Source organism: Heptranchias perlo, chromosome 33, assembly GCF_035084215.1.
Source record: "Heptranchias perlo isolate sHepPer1 chromosome 33, sHepPer1.hap1, whole genome shotgun sequence".
Classification (NCBI taxonomy): Eukaryota; Metazoa; Chordata; class Chondrichthyes; order Hexanchiformes; family Hexanchidae; genus Heptranchias; species Heptranchias perlo.
The window spans coordinates 841,676-861,832 of NC_090357.1; the positions used below are offsets into that span (position 1 = coordinate 841,676).

General features: G+C 45.8%; 2 protein-coding genes across 2 annotated transcripts; both read right to left on the bottom strand.

Moving 5' to 3' along the window:
- Positions 1-3,476: 3,476 nt before the first annotated feature.
- LOC137301240 (apolipoprotein A-IV-like) lies at positions 3,477-5,334 on the bottom strand. Its single transcript, XM_067970702.1, has 2 exons — positions 5,156-5,334; positions 3,477-4,469 (listed from the first exon to the last, which is right to left on the bottom strand). Exons 1-2 carry the CDS (start codon positions 5,332-5,334, stop codon positions 3,548-3,550), a joined length of 1,101 nt encoding a protein of 366 aa, XP_067826803.1. The 3' UTR covers positions 3,477-3,547.
- Positions 5,335-11,815: 6,481 nt separating this feature from the next.
- On the bottom strand, positions 11,816-13,785 carry LOC137301241 (apolipoprotein A-IV-like). Its single transcript, XM_067970703.1, has 2 exons — positions 13,607-13,785; positions 11,816-12,920 (listed from the first exon to the last, which is right to left on the bottom strand). The coding sequence occupies exons 1-2, from the start codon at positions 13,783-13,785 to the stop codon at positions 11,999-12,001; spliced, it is 1,101 nt and encodes a 366-aa protein (XP_067826804.1). The 3' UTR covers positions 11,816-11,998.
- Positions 13,786-20,157: the final 6,372 nt, after the last annotated feature.

Here is a 20,157-nt window from a genome sequence, read left to right on the forward strand (position 1 = left end):
TGCAATCCACAGGATGCAGTGCAGGAACTCACCAAGTTTGCTTACACATCAAATCCCAGCCACACAATCTCGGCCATTGAGAAGGACAAGAGCAGCGACACTATGAAAACACCATCACATGTATGTTCTCCTCTCCTTAACCCTTGAAGTCCGGGTATCATTCTAGTAAACCTACGCTGCACTCCCTCCAAGTCCAATATGTCCTTCCGAAGGTGCGGTGCCCAGAACTGCTCACAGTACTCCAGGTGCGGTCTAACCAGGGTTTTGCATAGCTGCAGCATAACTTCTGCCCCCTTGGTTACGGGGAGCGGGCAGGAAATTGGACATTAATTTAGATTGAGGTTAGGATCAGATCAGCCATGATCTTATTGAATGGCGGAGCAGGCTCGAGGGGCCGATTGGCCTACTCCTGCTCCTATTCCTTATGTTCTTATGTTAACACACCAACCTGTCATGAACATATATGGCCATTCCTTCACCGTCACTGGATTAAAATCCTGGAATTCCCTGCTTAAAACCATTGTTGGAACGCCATCATCACAGGGACTGCTGGGGTTCAATGCGAAGGCTGACCAGCACCTGCTTAGGGCAAGTGATGGGCAATAAATGTGGCCTTGCCAGCGACGCCCACCTCCCGAGAACAAATAATAATTTTAAAAATGAAAATGATAAAGTATCTGGAGGTCTAGCTGGACAGGGACTGGAGTTATACTGCCACGCTCTGGAATTGGATCAATTCTATCGTCACTTTCGTGTTACAATGAAGTGGAAACCAGTTGCACAGTATAGAAAGAGAGACTTGCATTTATATAGTGCCTTTCACAACCTCAGGACGTCCCAAGGCGCTTCCCGGCCAATGAAGTTCAGAGTAACGGCAGGGTAACAGAGTGAAAATAACCTGAGATTGGTTTGAGCCTGACTCCAATTCTGAGCAGAAACAGCCTCACTGCCTAAAGACACAAACACAAAGCCTGAAATATTTCAATCAGTGAGTCACTTCACTGCTTTGCAATGTCACGCCTCTGATGTGTGTAATATTTGTGAGATAGAACAGAATCATTGACTCATACAGCACAGAAGGAGGCCATTCGGCCCATCGTGCCTGTGCCGGCTCATTCAAAGCTATCCAATTAGTCCCACTCTCCTGCTCTTTCCCCATAGTCCTGCAAATTTTCCCCCTTCGATTATTTATCCAATTCCTTTTTGAAATCCGCGATTGAATCTGCTTCCACCGCCCTTTCAGGCAGTGAATTCCAGATCATCACAACTCGCTGCGTAAAAACATTTTTCCTCACGTCATCTCTGATTCTTTTGCCAGTTACCTTAAATCTGTGTCCTCTGGTTACTAACCCAACTGCCACTGGAAACCGTTTCTCCTTATTTACTCTGTCAAAACCCTTCATGATTTTGAACACCTCGATTAAATCTCCTCTTAACCTTCTCTGGTCGAAGGAGAACAATCCCAGCTTCTCCAGTCTCTTCACGTAACTGAAGACTTTTATTCTAGTAAATCTCTTCTGCACCCTCTCTAAGGCCTTGACATCCTTCCTAAAGTGTGGTGCCCAGAATTGGCCACAATACTCCAGCTGGGGTCTAACCAGTGTTTTATAAAGGTTTAGTATAACTTCCTTGCTTTCTGCCTCTATTTATTAAGCCCAGGATCCCTTTTGCCTTTTTAACAGCCTTCTCAACTTGTCCTGTCACCTTCAAAGATTTGTGGATTGTCTCTCCTCATTCTTCCTTCCAAATGTATCACTTCACACTTCTCTGCATTAAATTCCATCTGCCACGTGTCTGCCCATTTCACCAGTCTGTCTCTGTCCTCCTGAAGTCTGTTACTATCCTCCACACTCATTACTACATATCCGAGTTTCGTGTCATGTGCAAATTTTGAAATTATACCCTCTATATCCAAGTCAAGGTCATTGATATAAATCAAAAAAAGCAGTGGTCCCAACACCGACCCCTGGGAAACACCACTGTAAACTTCCCTCCAGTCTGAGAAACAACTGTTCACCTCTACTCTCTGCTTTCTGTCACTTAGTCAATTACGTATCCATGATGCCACTGCCCCTTTAATTCTATGGCTTTAATTTTGCGAACAAGTCTATTGTGTGAGACTTTATCAAATGTCTTTTGAAAGTCCATTTACACATCGGCTGCACTCCCCTCATCAACCCTCTCCGTTACTTCATCAAAGAACTTGATCAAGTTGGTTAGACCACCCTTGGAGCACTGTGCACAGTTCTGTTCTCCATATTATAAAAAAGATGTGGAGGCACCGGAGAAGGTGCAACAAGGATTCACAAGAATAATATCAGAACTGAACAGTTATAATTGTCGGGAAAGGCTGAACAGGCTGGGGCTCTTTTCTCTAGAAAAGAGAAGGCTGAGGGGTGACCTGATCGAGGTCTTTAAGATTATGAAAGGGTTTGATGAGGTAGACGTAGAGAAGATGTTTTCACTTGTGGGGGGGTCCAAAACTAGAATTCATAAATATAAGATAGTCACTAATAAATCCAATAGGGAATTCAGGAGAAACTTCTTTCCCCAGAGAGTGGTGAGAATGTGGAACTCGCTCCCACAAGGAGTAGTTGAGGTGAATAGTGCAGATCGATTTTAGGGGAAGCTCGATAAACACATGAGGAAGAAAGGAATAGAAGGATATGCTGATAGGGTGAGATGAAGTTGGGAGGGAGGAGACTCGTGTGGAGCGTAAACACCAGCATGGACCAGTTGGGCCGAATGGCCTGTTTCTGAGCTGTAGACTCGATGTAACCCAGTGTTAGTCAAACACGATTTGCCTTTAACAAATCCATGCTGACTTTCATTAACCCATATTTTTCCAAGTGTCAATTAATTTTGTCCCAGATTATTGTCTCCAATTTATTTAATAATAGATTTTTAATATATGATGCAAAAGGCAAACTGCAAGGAAACTTCTGATCAAAGAAAGTAAATCAGAAAATGAGGAGAAAATAAGATATTGAGGCCGTGCTGGTGGGAAGTTGGAGAATTGGAAACAGTCAGTGGAAATACTTGTTAGAAACCCAGTTTCAAGTCAGAGTCACACTGGGAGCTCGTCCAACACCATCATTATCACTAGTGACAGGCAGAGGGCTGGGGGGAGAGAGGGACCAGCCCGTGAGGGGAGGGGTCTTGTGTCCAGTGCGTGAAGTGAGTCTTCTTTCATTGACCAAGAATAGGCAGTAACAGAACCCATGGGGATTCTATCAGCTGAAACCTTCCACCCTCCAAATTCAGCAATCTGTGCCAGTGGAATAAGATAATTAAACAAACTGGACATTTACTGACTGACACTTTGCAAACGATGAAATAAAACACGGAAACGTTATCAGTTCGAAAGTCATTTAAAGATTTCTTCTCCACATTTACAGTCCACGCTCTGGAATTTCAATCAGTGATTTTAAATCCATTCCTTTCTACAACAAATAAATACATTGAAGATCGTTATAAATAAAGACACAATGCTCTGTGCTCCGAGAGGGCTCCACAATCCTGAGTCACAGTTTGGCCGAATAACTTTCTAATCCTCATTTATTTCTCCAAGGTTCTGGCGGAAGTTGTCCCACAAGGTGGTGAGTTGGATCTCCAGATCCCGCTGGATGCTGTCTGCATACGGGACAAGCCTCTCTCGCATCTCCTCCACATTCTGGCTGATCACCTTGTTCAGCTGTTCAGAGTAGGGAGCAATGTTCTGATGGAACTCCTCGATTCTCTGGTTGACGTTGCTGTTGAGATCGTCAATGTATGGGGCCAAATTTTGGTTCATGCTTCCCATGTTCTCGTTGAGCTTTTCTTTCAGTTCTGCGACGTAAGGGACCAGCCTTTGCTTCAGAACCTCCACAGTCTCGTTGACCTTTCCCTGTAGCTCCTGAGCGTATGGCACAACCTTCTGGGTCATTTCACCAATCTGTTGGTTCATCTTGGTCTGGACATCTTTGGCATAGGGAGCCATGGTATTGCGAAGCTCCTGGACTTTCTCATCAAACCTGGTGCGGAATTCCTCAGCATCGGCCATCACCTTCTGCCTGAGCTTGTCCACATTCTCAGTGATCTTCTGCTGGAGTTGTTCAGCGTATGGAGTCAGAACTTCCCTCAGGTTCTCTGCGTTGTCTTCCAGTTTAGCCTGAAGCTCTTTGGTGTAGGGAGTCAACCTCTGGCGGAGTTCCTCAGCGTTGGTGTTCAGCTGGTGGCGGAGCTCTTCAGCGTAAGGTGTCAGCTTCTGATGAAATTCTTCAATGTTCCTGCTGATCTTCTGGTGAACTCCATCAGCAAAAGGAGAAAGCTTCACCCTCAGGTCTTCCAGCTCCTGCCTGATCTGCTGGCGGAGATTCTCAGCATCTACTGTCATCTTTACACGAAGGTCGTCTGCGATGGGAGTCAGCCTCTGTTGGAGATCCTCAGCGTATCCATTGACGTTCTGCAGGTTATCCTTTATAAGATAACTGGAAAAGCAAACAAGAAAAGGTGATTTATTACATAGATGGAATAGGAAAAAATCATTTTGTTTGAGAGCTTTTTGGCCAATGGACTCTTGACTAAGAATGGTTCAGGAACAGAACACAGTGGAGGACAGGGAGACCAGAAATGATGAGGACAGTGGTTTATCAGGAAAATAATTGACATGGGACCACAAAACCAACCATCCCACTGAGCGAGTTCCTGCCATCCGAGTTGGATTGTGTAACACCAGAGTAATATTGGCCTGTAGTGGCAGGAATGGGTTTATCAAACACCATCGAAAGACGTCCATTTTACACCGATGGACATTTTTTGATGATGTCATTCCCTCCTTTTCTGTAATTTTTGATCCCCTTGTTTGAAGCTGAATAGGCCACTGCCCATTGGCTTGCGGGTCACTCTCAATCAGCTGGCCATTGGTTGACCGTGAGGTGATGGTTCCCTCTGACTCTCTCGCCTCCCACTCAATGCCCCCTCCCCCGATTCAGTTCAAGGACTCCGCAAAGTGTGATTCCATTCTGTCTCTATCCCGGCCCCATGGCAGTGGGAATTAACTGGCCAAGTTTTCAATGACGTTTCTTCCTTCGATGTTTTTACTGGACGGCCATTTCTCGCTGTGTCCCAGGAGGCTGATCTGTACCGATGGCCCCACCTCACTCCCGGTACTCACTTGAGCCGTTGTCCGATTTCGGAGCGCTGGATCTGATCCACACTGTCCTTGGCGTCATTGGTCAATTGGCTGATGTAATCCCAGAATGCATCTCGAACCTGACCTCCATTGAACTCAGCCCGGGAGCCTATAGGGAGGAAGGAAACCAGAGGATCAGAGCGGGAACACGAGAAGAACATTCACTGAATTACTGTTCATTTCACAGACAAGCAGCTTGTGATGATTCATTGACTTCACCATATCCTGTCTGGGGAATGTCCATCAGGGAGTAAAAAGATGGATCAGTTGCCTCCTCTCTGGAGACCGGTTCGGGATGGTCCAATGAGTAAAATCCCTTTGTCTTTGAACATCTGGGACCAGGGTTTAAAACAAGCCCAGACAGAGGGGATGAAGCCGTCTCTCCACAATGAGACGCTGAGTGGTAGAACATGCTACGCACAGGTCTCTTACCTCGAGACCCGAGCTTAGAACTGGTCCAAACAGAGGGCATGAAGATCGTGTGTCTGATGTCCATAAAATGCCATTCATGCTCAGACAGGCAGCAAAAACCAACAGCACAAAACAAGCAGTCCAATAACCCAGGGAAGTATGGAAGACCTACCTGAGACCATGATGGCAGCTACGAACACAAGGATTGCCTTGGGAAACATGGTGGATTTCTCAAACTGGCGAATTGAATACAATTTCTGTTTTCTCAACCAATCTCTGAAAAGGCAAAAAATCCGGGTTAGTCTGAGATTTCAATCACAAAATCTTTCATGGTCTGTTATTGCATTCCGTGTGGAACTTGCTTCCTGCTGAAAATCTGTTGCATTTATTTACAGGACATTCTGATTATTAAAGTCTCTCTCTGAACCTCACACAATTATAAACTGTCACCTGACTGTAAATATAAACCAGTATTCTTTATATCAGGTGTGAGCTTCCACCAGTTGTCTGAGACACTGCGACCTTACACAGAGAGCACCGTCTGAGCAGGTCCCTGGGTAAGTGTGTAAACACTGTGTGTTCCCCGGCTTGTAGCAGTGTGAGGTGCAGCTGTTACACTCAGCTCCTCTTACCTGTCTCGGCTGTGCTGCTCCTGGAGCTCTGTGTCTCAGCCCTACAGGCCCTCGCTGTATATGAGGGCATCTTATCAGCGGCTGATAAGGAGCAGCTTTGTTCGGGCTCAGAACATGGACTTTCTCTGCTGCACAGAGAACGTGGAACTTCCAACAAACCTGTTACTGTCAGCGGTGATGTGTTTCCTCAAATGTGGCTCAAACTCCACCGCGATTCCCCTCCTGGTACAAAAGTCATAGTTTGATAACATCTGTAATGTTTCTCATCTTCTAAGCACTTATTCTGAGGGGTTTTGAGCGAGTAAATAGGGAGCAACTATTTCCAGTGGCAGGAGGGTCGGTAACCAGAGGACACAGATTTAATTAATTGGCAAAAGAACCGGGGGGGAGATGAGGAGAATTTTTTTTACTCAGTGAGTTGTTCTGATCTGGAATGCGCTGCCTGAAAGGGCGGTGGAAGCAGATTCAATAATAATTTTCAAAAGGGAATTGGTAAAATACTTGAAAAGGAGAAATTTGCAGGGCTCTGGGGAAAGAGGAGGGGAGTGGGATTAATTGGATAGATCTTTCTCTGATTTCACCCTCTTGTGAGGTAAGGTTCTGCTACACTATCCGATCGAACAATTTCATGCCTACCGACTGTCGCATCTTAATCGAACAATCAGTTTTTGTAGATGGACAATAGATACTGCCCGGCAATCACAGAACGATTAAGAATTCCTGGGGCCCTGAGCACGGTTGGGGTGAGAGAGACAATTAGGGGGAGAGACAGATGGGAGAGAGACAGATGGGAGAGAGACAGATGGGGGACAGACAGATGGGAGAGAGACAGATGGGGGACAGACAGATGGGAGAGAGACAGATGGGGGACAGACGGTTGTGGGAGAGATGGTTGTGGGAGAGACATTTGTGGGAGAGACTATTGGGGAGAGGTGGTTGGGGGCAAGACAGTTGGGGGGAGATGGTTGGGGGAGAGAGAGTTGGGAGGAGAGAGAGTTTGGGGAAAGTAGATTGGGGAGAGAGAGTTGGGGGATAGACAGATGGGGAGGGACAGTTGGAGGTGAGGCGGTCGGGGGAGAGACAGTTGAGGGAGAGCGAGTTGAGGTGAGAGACAGCATTTGGAAGCAATAGGAACATAGGAACAGGAGGAGGCCATTCAGCCCCTCGTGCCTGCTCCGTCATTTGATAAGATCATGGCTGATCTGTGATCTAACTCCATATACCTGCCTTTGGCCCATATCCCTTAATACCTTTGGTTGCCAAAAAGCCATCTATCTCAGATTTAAATTTAGCAATTGAGCTAGTATCAATTGCCGTTTGCGGAAGAGAATTCCAAACTTCTATCACCCTTTGTGTGTAGAAATGTTTTCTAATCTCACTCCTGAAAGGTCTGGCTCTAATTTTTAGACTGTGCCCCCTACTCCTAGAATCCCCAACCAGCGGAAATAGTTTCTCTCTATCCACCCTATCCGTTCCCCTTAATATCTTATAAACTTTGATCAGATCACCCCTTAACCTTTGAAACTCTAGAGAATACAACCCCAATTTGTGTAATCTCTCCTCATAACTTAACCCTTGAAGTCCGGGTATCATTCTAGTAAACCTACGCTGCACTCCCTCCAAGGCCAATATGTCCTTCCGAAGGTGCGGTGCCCAGAACTGCTCACAGTACTCCAGGTGCGGTCTAACCAGGGTTTTGTTTAGCTGCAGCATAACTTCTGCCCCCTTGTACTCTAGTCCTCTTGATATAAAGGCCAGCATTCCATTAGCCTTATTGATTATTTTCTGTACCTGTTCATGACACTTCAATGATCTATGTACCTGAATCCCTAGGTCCCTTTGGACATCCACTGTTTTTAACTTCAATATACAGAGTTGTTTGAGACCAGTAACTACAGCGTACAGTCTACAGCCGACACAGACATTGGCTGTGAGCTGCCCTGAAGAGGAATTTCACTCTGGGCACCGGGTGGGAGCTCTGTCCATGTGTGCTCTGCTCCAGGGCTGTGAGTTTCGAATGATTTGAATGAATGACTCACCTCCTGACCCCTCAAAAACTCTCCACCACCTACAAGGCTGAAGTTGGGAATGTGATGGAATATTCACCACTCACTGGGATGGTGTTGCTGCAACAACACAACACCATCCAGGACAAAGCAGTTCACTCGATCGACACCCTCATCAATGGACTGAATATCCACTCTCTTCACCATTGGTACATTGTGGTCGCAGTACGTGCAATCCACAGGATGCAGTGCAGGAACTCACCAAGTTTGCTTACACGTCAAATCCCAGCCACACAATCTCGGCCATTGAGAAGGACAAGAGCAGCGACACTATGAAAACACCATCACATGTGTGTTCTCCTCTCCTTAACCCTTGAAGTCCGGGTATCATTCTAGTAAACCTACGCTGCACTCCCTCCAAGTCCAATATGTCCTTCCGAAGGTGCGGTGCCCAGAACTGCTCACAGTACTCCAGGTGCGGTCTAACCAGGGTTTTGCATAGCTGCAGCATAACTTCTGCCCCCTTGGTTACGGGGAGCGGGCAGGAAATTGGACATTAATTTAGATTGAGGTTAGGATCAGATCAGCCATGATCTTATTGAATGGCGGAGCAGGCTCGAGGGGCCGATTGGCCTACTCCTGCTCCTATTCCTTATGTTCTTATGTTAACACACCAACCTGTCATGAACATATATGGCCATTCCTTCACCGTCACTGGATTAAAATCCTGGAATTCCCTGCTTAAAACCATTGTTGGAACGCCATCATCACAGGGACTGCTGGGGTTCAATGCGAAGGCTGACCAGTACCTGCTTAGGGAAGTGATGGGCAATAAATGTGGCCTTGCCAGCGACGCCCACCTCCCGAGAACAAATAATAATTAAAAAAATGAAAATGATAAAGTATCTGGAGGTCTAGCTGGACAGGGACTGGAGTTATACTGCCACGCTCCGGAATTGGATCAATTCTATCGTCACTTTCGTGTTACAATGAAGTGGAAACCAGTTGCACAGTATAGAAAGAGAGACTTGCATTTATATAGTGCCTTTCACAACCTCAGGACGTCCCAAGGCGCTTCCCGGCCAATGAAGTTCAGAGTAACGGCAGGGTAACAGAGTGAAAATAACCTGAGATTGGTTTGAGCCTGACTCCAATTCTGAGCAGAAACAGCCTCACTGCCTAAAGACACAAACACAAAGCCTGAAATATTTCAATCAGTGAGTCACTTCACTGCTTTGCAATGTCACGCCTCTGATGTGTGTAATATTTGTGAGATAGAACAGAATCATTGACTCATACAGAACAGGAGGAGGCCATTCGGCCCATCGTGCCTGTGCCGGCTCATTCAAAGCTATCCAATTAGTCCCACTCTCCTGCTCTTTCCCCATAGTCCTGCAAATTTTCCCCCTTCGATTATTTATCCAATTCCTTTTTGAAATCCGCGATTGAATCTGCTTCCACCGCCCTTTCAGGCAGTGAATTCCAGATCATCACAACTCGCTGCGTAAAAACATTTTTCCTCACGTCATCTCTGATTCTTTTGCCAGTTACCTTAAATCTGTGTCCTCTGGTTACTAACCCAACTGCCACTGGAAACCGTTTCTCCTTATTTACTCTGTCAAAACCCTTCATGATTTTGAACACCTCGATTAAATCTCCTCTGAACCTTCTCTGCTCTGAGGAGAACAATCCCAGCTTCTCCAGTCTCTTCACGTAACTGAAGACTTTTATTCTAGTAAATCTCTTATGCACCCTCTCTAAGGCCTTGACATCCTTCCTAAAGTGTGGTGCCCAGAATTGGCCACAATACTCCAGCTGGGGTCTAACCAGTGTTTTATAAAGGTTTAGTATAACTTCCTTGCTTTCTGCCTCTATTTATTAAGCCCAGGGTCCCGATTGCCTTTTTAACAGCCTTCTCAACTTGTCCTGTCACCTTCAAAGATTTGTGGATTGTCTCTCCTCATTCTTCCTTCCAAATGTATCACTTCACACTTCTCTGCATTAAATTCCATCTGCCATGTGTCTGCCCATTTCACCAGTCTGTCTCTGTCCTCCTGAAGTCTGTTACTATCCTCCACACTCATTACTACATTTCCGAGTTTCGTGTCATGTGCAAATTTTGAAATTATACCCTCTATATCCAAGTCAAGGTCATTGATATAAATCAAAAAAAGCAGTGGTCCCAACACCGACCCCTGGGAAACACCACTGTAAACTTCCCTCCAGTCTGGGAAACAACTGTTCACCTCTACTCTCTGCTTTCTGTCACTTAGTCAATTACGTATCCATGATGCCACTGCCCTTTTAATTCTATGGCTTTAATTTTGCGAACAAGTCTATTGTGTGAGACTTTATCAAATGTCTTTTGAAAGTCCATTTACACATCGGCTGCACTCCCCTCATCAACCCTCTCCGTTACTTCATCAAAGAACTCCATCAAGTTGGTTAGACCACCCTTGGAGCACTGTGCACAGTTCTGTTCTCCATATTATAAAAAAGATGTGGAGGCACTGGAGAAGGTGCAACAAGGATTCACAAGAATAATATCAGAACTGAATAGTTATAACTGTCGGGAAAGGCTGAACAGGCTGGGGCTCTTTTCTCTAGAAAAGAGAAGGCTGAGGGGTGACCTGATAGAGGTCTTTAAGATTATGAAAGGGTTTGATGGGGTAGACGTAGAGAAAATGTTTCCACTTGTGGGGGAGACCAAAACTAGAATTCATAAATATAAGATAGTCACTAATAAATCCAATAGGGAATTCAGGAGAAACCTCTTTACCCAGAGAGTGGTGAGAATGTGGAACTCGCTCCCACAAGGAGCAGTTGAGGTGAATAGTGTGGATGGATTTAAGGGGAAGCTCGATAAACACATGAGGAAGAAAGGAATAGAAGGATATGCTGATAGGGTGAGATGAAGTAGGGAGGGAGGAGACTCGTGTGGAGCGTAAACACCAGCATGGACCAGTTGGGCCGAATGGCCTGTTTCTGAGCTGTAGACTCGATGTAACCCAGTGTTAGTCAAACACGATTTGCCTTTAACAAATCCATGCTGACTTTCATTAACCCATATTTTTCCAAGTGTCAATTAATTTTGTCCCAGATTATTGTCTCCAATTTATTTAATAATAGATTTTTAATATATGATGCAAAAGGCAAACTGCAAGGAAACTTCTGATCAAAGAAAGTAAATCAGAAAATGAGGAGAAAATAAGATATTGAGGCCGTGCTGGTGGGAAGTTGGAGAATTGGAAACAGTCAGTGGAAATACTTGTTAGAAACCCAGTTTCAAGTCAGAGTCACACTGGGAGCTCGTCCAACACCATCATTATCACTAGTGACAGGCAGAGGGCTGGGGGGAGAGAGGGACCAGCCCGTGAGGGGAGGGGTCTTGTGTCCAGTGCGTGAAGTGAGTCTTGTTTCATTGACCAAGAATAGGCAGTAACAGAACCCATGGGGATTCTATCAGCTGAAACCTTCCACCCTCCAAATTCAGCAATCTGTGCCAGTGGAATAAGATAATTAAACAAACTGGACATTTACTGACTGACACTTTGCAAACGATGAAATAAAACACGGAAACGTTATCAGTTCGAAAGTCATTTAAAGATTTCTTCTCCACATTTACAGTCCACGCTCTGGGATTTCAATCAGTGATTTTAAATCCATTCCTTTCTACAACAAATAAATACATTGAAGATCGTTATAAACAAAGACACAATGCTCTGTGCTCCGAGAGGGCTCCACAATCCTGAGTCACAGTTTGGCCGAATAACTTTCTAATCCTCATTTATTTCTCCAAGGTTCTGGCGGAAGTTGTCCCACAAGGTGGTGAGTTGGATCTCCAGATCCCGCTGGATGCTGTCTGCATACGGGACAAGCCTCTCTCGCATCTCCTCCACATTCTGGCTGATCACCTTGTTCAGCTGTTCAGAGTAGGGAGCAATGTTCTGATGGAACTCCTCGATTCTCTGGTTGACGTTGCTGTTGAGATCGTCAATGTATGGGGCCAGATTTTGGTTCATGCTTCCCATGTTCTCGTTGAGCTTTTCTTTCAGTTCTGCGACGTAAGGGACCAGCCTTTGCTTCAGAACCTCCACAGTCTCGTTGACCTTTCCCTGTAACTCCTGAGCGTATGGCACAACCTTCTGGGTCATTTCACCAATCTGTTGGTTCATCTTGGCCTGGACATCTTTGGCATAGGGAGCCATGGTATTGCGAAGCTCCTGGACTTTCTCATCAAACCTGGTGCGGAATTCCTCAGCATCGGCCGTCACCTTCTGCCTGAGCTTGTCCACATTCTCAGTGATCTTCTGCTGGAGTTGTTCAGCGTATGGAGTCAGAACTTCCCTCAGGTTCTCTGCGTTGTCTTCCAGTTTAGCCTGAAGCTCTTTGGTGTAGGGAGTCAACCTCTGGCGGAGTTCCTCAGCGTTGGTGTTCAGCTGGTGGCGGAGCTCTTCAGCGTAAGGTGTCAGCTTCTGATGAAATTCTTCAATGTTCCTGCTGATCTTCTGGTGAACTCCATCAGCAAAAGGAGAAAGCTTCACCCTCAGGTCTTCCAGCTCCTGCCTGATCTGCTGGCGGAGATTCTCAGCATCTACTGTCATCTTTACACGAAGGTCGTCTGCGATGGGAGTCAGCCTCTGTTGGAGATCCTCAGCGTATCCATTGACGTTCTGCAGGTTATCCTTTATAAGATAACTGGAAAAGCAAACAAGAAAAGGTGATTTATTACATAGATGGAATAGGAAAAAATCATTTTGTTTGAGAGCTTTTTGGCCAATGGACTCTTGGCTAAGAATGGTTCAGGAACAGAACACAGTGGAGGACAGGGAGACCAGAAATGATGAGGACAGTGGTTTATCAGGAAAATAATTGACGTGGGACCACAAAACCAACCATCCCACTGAGCGAGTTCCTGCCATCCGAGTTGGATTGTGTAACACCAGAGTAATATTGGTCTGTAGTGGCAGGAATGGGTTTATCAAACACCATCGAAAGACATCCATTTTACACCGATGGACATTTTTTGATGATGTAATTCCCTCCTTTTCTGTAATTTTTGATCCCCTTGTTTGAAGCTGAATAGGCCACTGCCCATTGGCTCGCGGGTCACTCTCAATCAGCTGGCCATTGGTTGACCGTGAGGTGATGGTTCCCTCTGACTCTCTCGCCTCCCACTCAATGCCCCCTCCCCCGATTCAGTTCAAGGACTCCGCAAAGTGTGATTCCATTCTGTCTCTATCCCGGCCCCATGGCAGTGGGAATTAACTGGCCAAGTTTTCAATGACGTTTCTTCCTTCGATGTTTTTACTGGACGGCCATTTCTCGCTGTGTCCCAGGAGGCTGATCTGTACCGATGGCCCCACCTCACTCCCGGTACTCACTTGAGCCGTTGTCCGATTTCGGAGCGCTGGATCTGATCCACACTGTCCTTGGCGTCATTGGTCAATTGGCTGATGTAATCCCAGAATGCATCTCGAACCTGACCTCCATTGAACTCAGCCCGGGAGCCTATAGGGAGGAAGGAAACCAGAGGATCAGAGCGGGAACACGAGAAGAACATTCACTGAATTACTGTTCATTTCACAGACAAGCAGCTTGTGATGATTCATTGACTTCACCATATCCTGTCTGGGGAATGTCCATCAGGGAGTAAAAAGATGGATCAGTTGCCTCCTCTCTGGAGACCGGTTCGGGATGGTCCAATGAGTAAAATCCCTTTGTCTTTGAACATCTGGGACCAGGGTTTAAAACAAGCCCAGACAGAGGGGATGAAGCCGTCTCTCCACAATGAGACGCTGAGTGGTAGAACAGGCTACGCACAGGTCTCTTACCTCGAGACCCGAGCTTAGAACTGGTCCAAACAGAGGGCATGAAGATCGTGTGTCTGATGTCCATAAAATGCCATTCATGCTCAGACAGGCAGCAAAAACCAACAGCACAAAACAAGCAGTCCAATAACCCAGGGAAGTATGGAAGACCTACCTGAGACCATGATGGCAGCTACGAACACAAGGATTGCCTTGGGAAACATGGTGGATTTCTCAAACTGGCGAATTGAATACAATTTCTGTTTTCTCAACCAATCTCTGAAAAGGCAAAAAATCCGGGTTAGTCTGAGATTTCAATCACAAAATCTTTCATGGTCTGTTATTGCATTCCGTGTGGAACTTGCTTCCTGCTGAAAATCTGTTGCATTTATTTACAGGACATTCTGATTATTAAAGTCTCTCTCTGAACCTCACACAATTATAAACTGTCACCTGACTGTAAATATAAACCAGTATTCTTTATATCAGGTGTGAGCTTCCACCAGTTGTCTGAGACACTGCGACCTTACACAGAGAGCACCGTCTGAGCGGGTCCCTGGGTAAGTGTGTAAACACTGTGTGTTCCCCGGCTTGTAGCAGTGTGAGGTGCAGCTGTTACACTCAGCTCCTCTTACCTGTCTCGGCTGTGCTGCTCCTGGAGCTCTGTGTCTCAGCCCTACAGGCCCTCGCTGTATATGAGGGCATCTTATCAGCGGCTGATAAGGAGCAGCTCTGTTCGGGCTCAGAACATGGACTTTCTCTGCTGCACAGAGAACGTGGAACTTCCAACAAACCTGTTACTGTCAGCGGTGATGTGTTTCCTCAAATGTGGCTCAAACTCCACCGCGATTCCCCTCCTGGTACAAAAGTCATAGTTTGATAACATCTGTAATGTTTCTCATCTTCTAAGCACTTATTCTGAGGGGTTTTGAGCGAGTAAATAGGGAGCAACTATTCCCAGTGGCAGGAGGGTTGGTAACCAGAGGACACAGATTTAACTAATTGGCAAAAGAACCGGGGGGGAGATGAGGAGAATTTTTTTTACTCAGTGAGTTGTGATGATCTGGAATGTGCTGCCTGAAAGGGCGGTGGAAGCAGATTCAATAATAACTTTCAAAAGGGAATTGGTAAAATACTTGAAAAGGAGAAATTTGCAGGGCTCTGGGGAAAGAGGAGGGGAGTGGGATTAATTGGATAGATCTTTCTCTGATTTCACCCTCTTGTGAGGTAAGGTTCTGCTACACTATCCGATCGAACAATTTCATGCCTACCGACTGTCGCATCTTAATCGAACAATCAGTTTTTGTAGATGGACAATAGATACTGCCCTGCAGTCAAAGAACGATTAAGAATTCCTGGGGCCCTGAGCACGGTTGGGGTGAGAGAGACAATTAGGGAGAGAGACAGATGGGAGAGAGACAGATGGGAGAGAGACAGATGGGAGAGAGACAGATGGGAGAGAGACAGATGGGGGACAGACAGATGGGAGAGAGACAGATGGGGGACAGACGGTTGTGGGAGAGATGGTTGTGGGAGAGACATTTGTGGGAGAGACTATTGGGGAGAGGTGGTTGGGGGCAAGACAGTTGGGGGGAGATGGTTGGGGGAGAGAGAGTTTGGGGAAAGTAGATTGGGGAGAGAGAGTTGGGGGATAGACAGATGGGGAGGGACAGTTGGAGGTGAGGCGGTCGGAGGAGAGACAGTTGAGGGAGAGCGAGTTGAGGTGAGAGACAGCATTTGGAAGCAATAGGAACATAGGAACAGGAGGAGGCCATTCAGCCCCTCATGCCTGCTCCGTCATTTGATAAGATCATGGCTGATCTGTGATCTAACTCCATATACCTGCCTTTGGCCCATATCCCTTAATACCTTTGGTTGCCAAAAAGCCATCTATCTCAGATTTAAATTTAGCAATTCAGCTAGTATCAATTGCCGTTTGCGGAAGAGAGTTCCAAACTTCTACCACCCTTTGTGTGTAGAAATGTTTTCTAATCTCACTCCTGAAAGGTCTGGCTCTAATTTTTAGACTGTGCCCCCTACTCCTAGAATCCCCAACCAGCGGAAATAGTTTCTCTCTATCCACCCTATCCTTTCCCCTTAATATCTTATAAACTTTGATCAGATCACCCCTTAACCTTTGAAACTCTAGAGAATACAACCCCAATTTGTGTAATCTCTCCTCATAACTTAACCCTTGAAGTCCGGGTATCATTCTAGTAAACCTACGCTGCACTCCCTCCAAGGCCAATATGTCCTTCCGAAGGTGCGGTGCCCAGAACTGCTCACAGTACTCCAGGTGCGGTCTAACCAGGGTTTTGTTTAGCTGCAGCATAACTTCTGCCCCCTTGTACTCTAGTCCTCTTGATATAAAGGCCAGCATTCCATTAGCCTTATTGATTATTTTCTGTACCTGTTCATGACACTTCAATGATCTATGTACCTGAATCCCTAGGTCCCTTTGGACATCCACTGTTTTTAACTTCAATATACAGAGTTGTTTGAGACCAGTAACTACAGCGTACAGTCTACAGCCGACACAGACATTGGCTGTGAGCTGCCCTGAAGAGGAATTTCACTCTGGGCACCGGGTGGGAGCTCTGTCCATGTGTGCTCTGCTCCAGGGCTGTGAGTTTCGAATGATTTGAATGAATGACTCACCTCCTGACCCCTCAAAAACTCTCCACCACCTACAAGGCTGAAGTTGGGAATGTGATGGAATATTCACCACTCACTGGGATGGTGTTGCTGCAACAACACAACACCATCCAGGACAAAGCAGTTCACTCGATCGACACCCTCATCAATGGACTGAATATCCACTCTCTTCACCATTGGTACATTGTGGTCGCAGTACGTGCAATCCACAGGATGCAGTGCAGGAACTCACCAAGTTTGCTTACACGTCAAATCCCAGCCACACAATCTCGGCCATTGAGAAGGACAAGAGCAGCGACACTATGAAAACACCATCACATGTATGTTCTCCTCTCCTTAACCCTTGAAGTCCGGGTATCATTCTAGTAAACCTACGCTGCACTCCCTCCAAGTCCAATATGTCCTTCCGAAGGTGCGGTGCCCAGAACTGCTCACAGTACTCCAGGTGCGGTCTAACCAGGGTTTTGCATAGCTGCAGCATAACTTCTGCCCCCTTGGTTACGGGGAGCGGGCAGGAAATTGGACATTAATTTAGATTGAGGTTAGGATCAGATCAGCCATGATCTTATTGAATAGCGGAGCAGGCTCGAGGGGCCGATTGGCCTACTCCTGCTCCTATTCCTTATGTTCTTATGTTAACACACCAACCTGTCATGAACATATATGGCCATTCCTTCACCGTCACTGGATTAAAATCCTGGAATTCCCTGCTTAAAACCATTGTTGGAACGCCATCATCACAGGGACTGCTGGGGTTCAATGCGAAGGCTGACCAGCACCTGCTTAGGGCAAGTGATGGGCAATAAATGTGGCCTTGCCAGCGACGCCCACCTCCCGAGAACAAATAATAATTAAAAAAATGAAAATGATAAAGTATCTGGAGGTCTAGCTGGACAGGGACTGGAGTTATACTGCCACGCTCCGGAATTGGATCAATTCTATCGTCACTTTCGTGTTACAATGAAGTGGAAACCAGTTGCACAGTATAGAAAGAGAGACTTGCATTTATATAGTGCCTTTTACAACCTCAGGACGTCCCAAGGCGCTTCCCGGCCAATGAAGTTCAGAGTAACGGCAGGGTAACAGAGTGAAAATAACCTGAGATTGGTTTGAGCCTGACTCCAATTCTGAGCAGAAACAGCCTCACTGCCTAAAGACACAAACACAAAGCCTGAAATATTTCAATCAGTGAGTCACTTCACTGCTTTGCAATGTCACGCCTCTGATGTGTGTAATATTTGTGAGATAGAACAGAATCATTGACTCATACAGAACAGGAGGAGGCCATTCGGCCCATCGTGCCTGTGCCGGCTCATTCAAAGCTATCCAATTAGTCCCACTCTCCTGCTCTTTCCCCATAGTCCTGCAAATTTTCCCCCTTCGATTATTTATCCAATTCCTTTTTGAAATCCGCGATTGAATCTGCTTCCACCGCCCTTTCAGGCAGTGAATTCCAGATCATCACAACTCGCTGCGTAAAAACATTTTTCCTCACGTCATCTCTGATTCTTTTGCCAGTTACCTTAAATCTGTGTCCTCTGGTTACTAACCCAACTGCCACTGGAAACCGTTTCTCCTTATTTACTCTGTCAAAACCCTTCATGATTTTGAACACCTCGATTAAATCTCCTCTTAACCTTCTCTGGTCGAAGGAGAACAATCCCAGCTTCTCCAGTCTCTTCACGTAACTGAAGACTTTTATTCTAGTAAATCTCTTCTGCACCCTCTCTAAGGCCTTGACATCCTTCCTAAAGTGTGGTGCCCAGAATTGGCCACAATACTCCAGCTGGGGTCTAACCAGTGTTTTATAAAGGTTTAGTATAACTTCCTTGCTTTCTGCCTCTATTTATTAAGCCCAGGGTCCCGATTGCCTTTTTAACAGCCTTCTCAACTTGTCCTGTCACCTTCAAAGATTTGTGGATTGTCTCTCCTCATTCTTCCTTCCAAATGTATCACTTCACACTTCTCTGCATTAAATTCCATCTGCCATGTGTCTGCCCATTTCACCAGTCTGTCTCTGTCCTCCTGAAGTCTGTTACTATCCTCCACACTCATTACTACATTTCCGAGTTTCGTGTCATGTGCAAATTTTGAAATTATACCCTCTATATCCAAGTCAAGGTCATTGATATAAATCAAAAAAAGCAGTGGTCCCAACACCGACCCCTGGGAAACACCACTGTAAACTTCCCTCCAGTCTGAGAAACAACTGTTCACCTCTACTCTCTGCTTTCTGTCACTTAGTCAATTACGTATCCATGATGCCACTGCCCCTTTAATTCTATGGCTTTAATTTTGCGAACAAGTCTATTGTGTGAGACTTTATCAAATGTCTTTTGAAAGTCCATTTACACATCGGCTGCACTCCCCTCATCAACCCTCTCCGTTACTTCATCAAAGAACTTGATCAAGTTGGTTAGACCACCCTTGGAGCACTGTGCACAGTTCTGTTCTCCATATTATAAAAAAGATGTGGAGGCACTGGAGAAAGTGCAACAAAGATTCACAAGAATAATATCAGAACTGAATAGTTATAACTGTCGGGAAAGGCTGAACAGGCTGGGGCTCTTTTCTCTAGAAAAGAGAAGGCTGAGGGGTGACCTGATCGAGGTCTTTAAGATTATGAAAGGGTTTGATGGGGTAGACGTAGAGAAAATGTTTCCACTTGTGGGGGAGACCAAAACTAGAATTCATAAATATAAGATAGTCACTAATAAATCCAATAGGGAATTCAGGAGAAACTTCTTTACCCAGAGAGTGGTGAGAATGTGGAACTCGCTCCCACAAGGAGCAGTTGAGGTGAATAGTGTGGATGGATTTAAGGGGAAGCTCGATAAACACATGAGGAAGAAAGGAATAGAAGGATATGCTGATAGGGTGAGATGAAGGAGGGAGGGAGGAGACTCGTGTGGAGCGTAAACACCAGCATGGACCAGTTGGGCCGAATGGCCTGTTTCTGAGCTGTAGACTCGATGTAACCCAGTGTTAGTCAAACACGATTTGCCTTTAACAAATCCATGCTGACTTTCATTAACCCATATTTTTCCAAGTGTCAATTAATTTTGTCCCAGATTATTGTCTCCAATTTATTTAATAATAGATTTTTAATATATGATGCAAAAGGCAAACTGCAAGGAAACTTCTGATCAAAGAAAGTAAATCAGAAAATGAGGAGAAAATAAGATATTGAGGCTGTGCTGGTGGGAAGTTGGAGAATTGGAAACAGTCAGTGGAAATACTTGTTAGAAACCCAGTTTCAAGTCAGAGTCACACTGGGAGCTCGTCCAACACCATCATTATCACTAGTGACAGGCAGAGGGCTGGGGGGAGAGAGGGACCAGCCCGTGAGGGGAGGGGTCTTGTGTCCAGTGCGTGAAGTGAGTCTTGTTTCATTGACCAAGAATAGGCAGTAACAGAACCCATGGGGATTCTATCAGCTGAAACCTTCCACCCTCCAAATTCAGCAATCT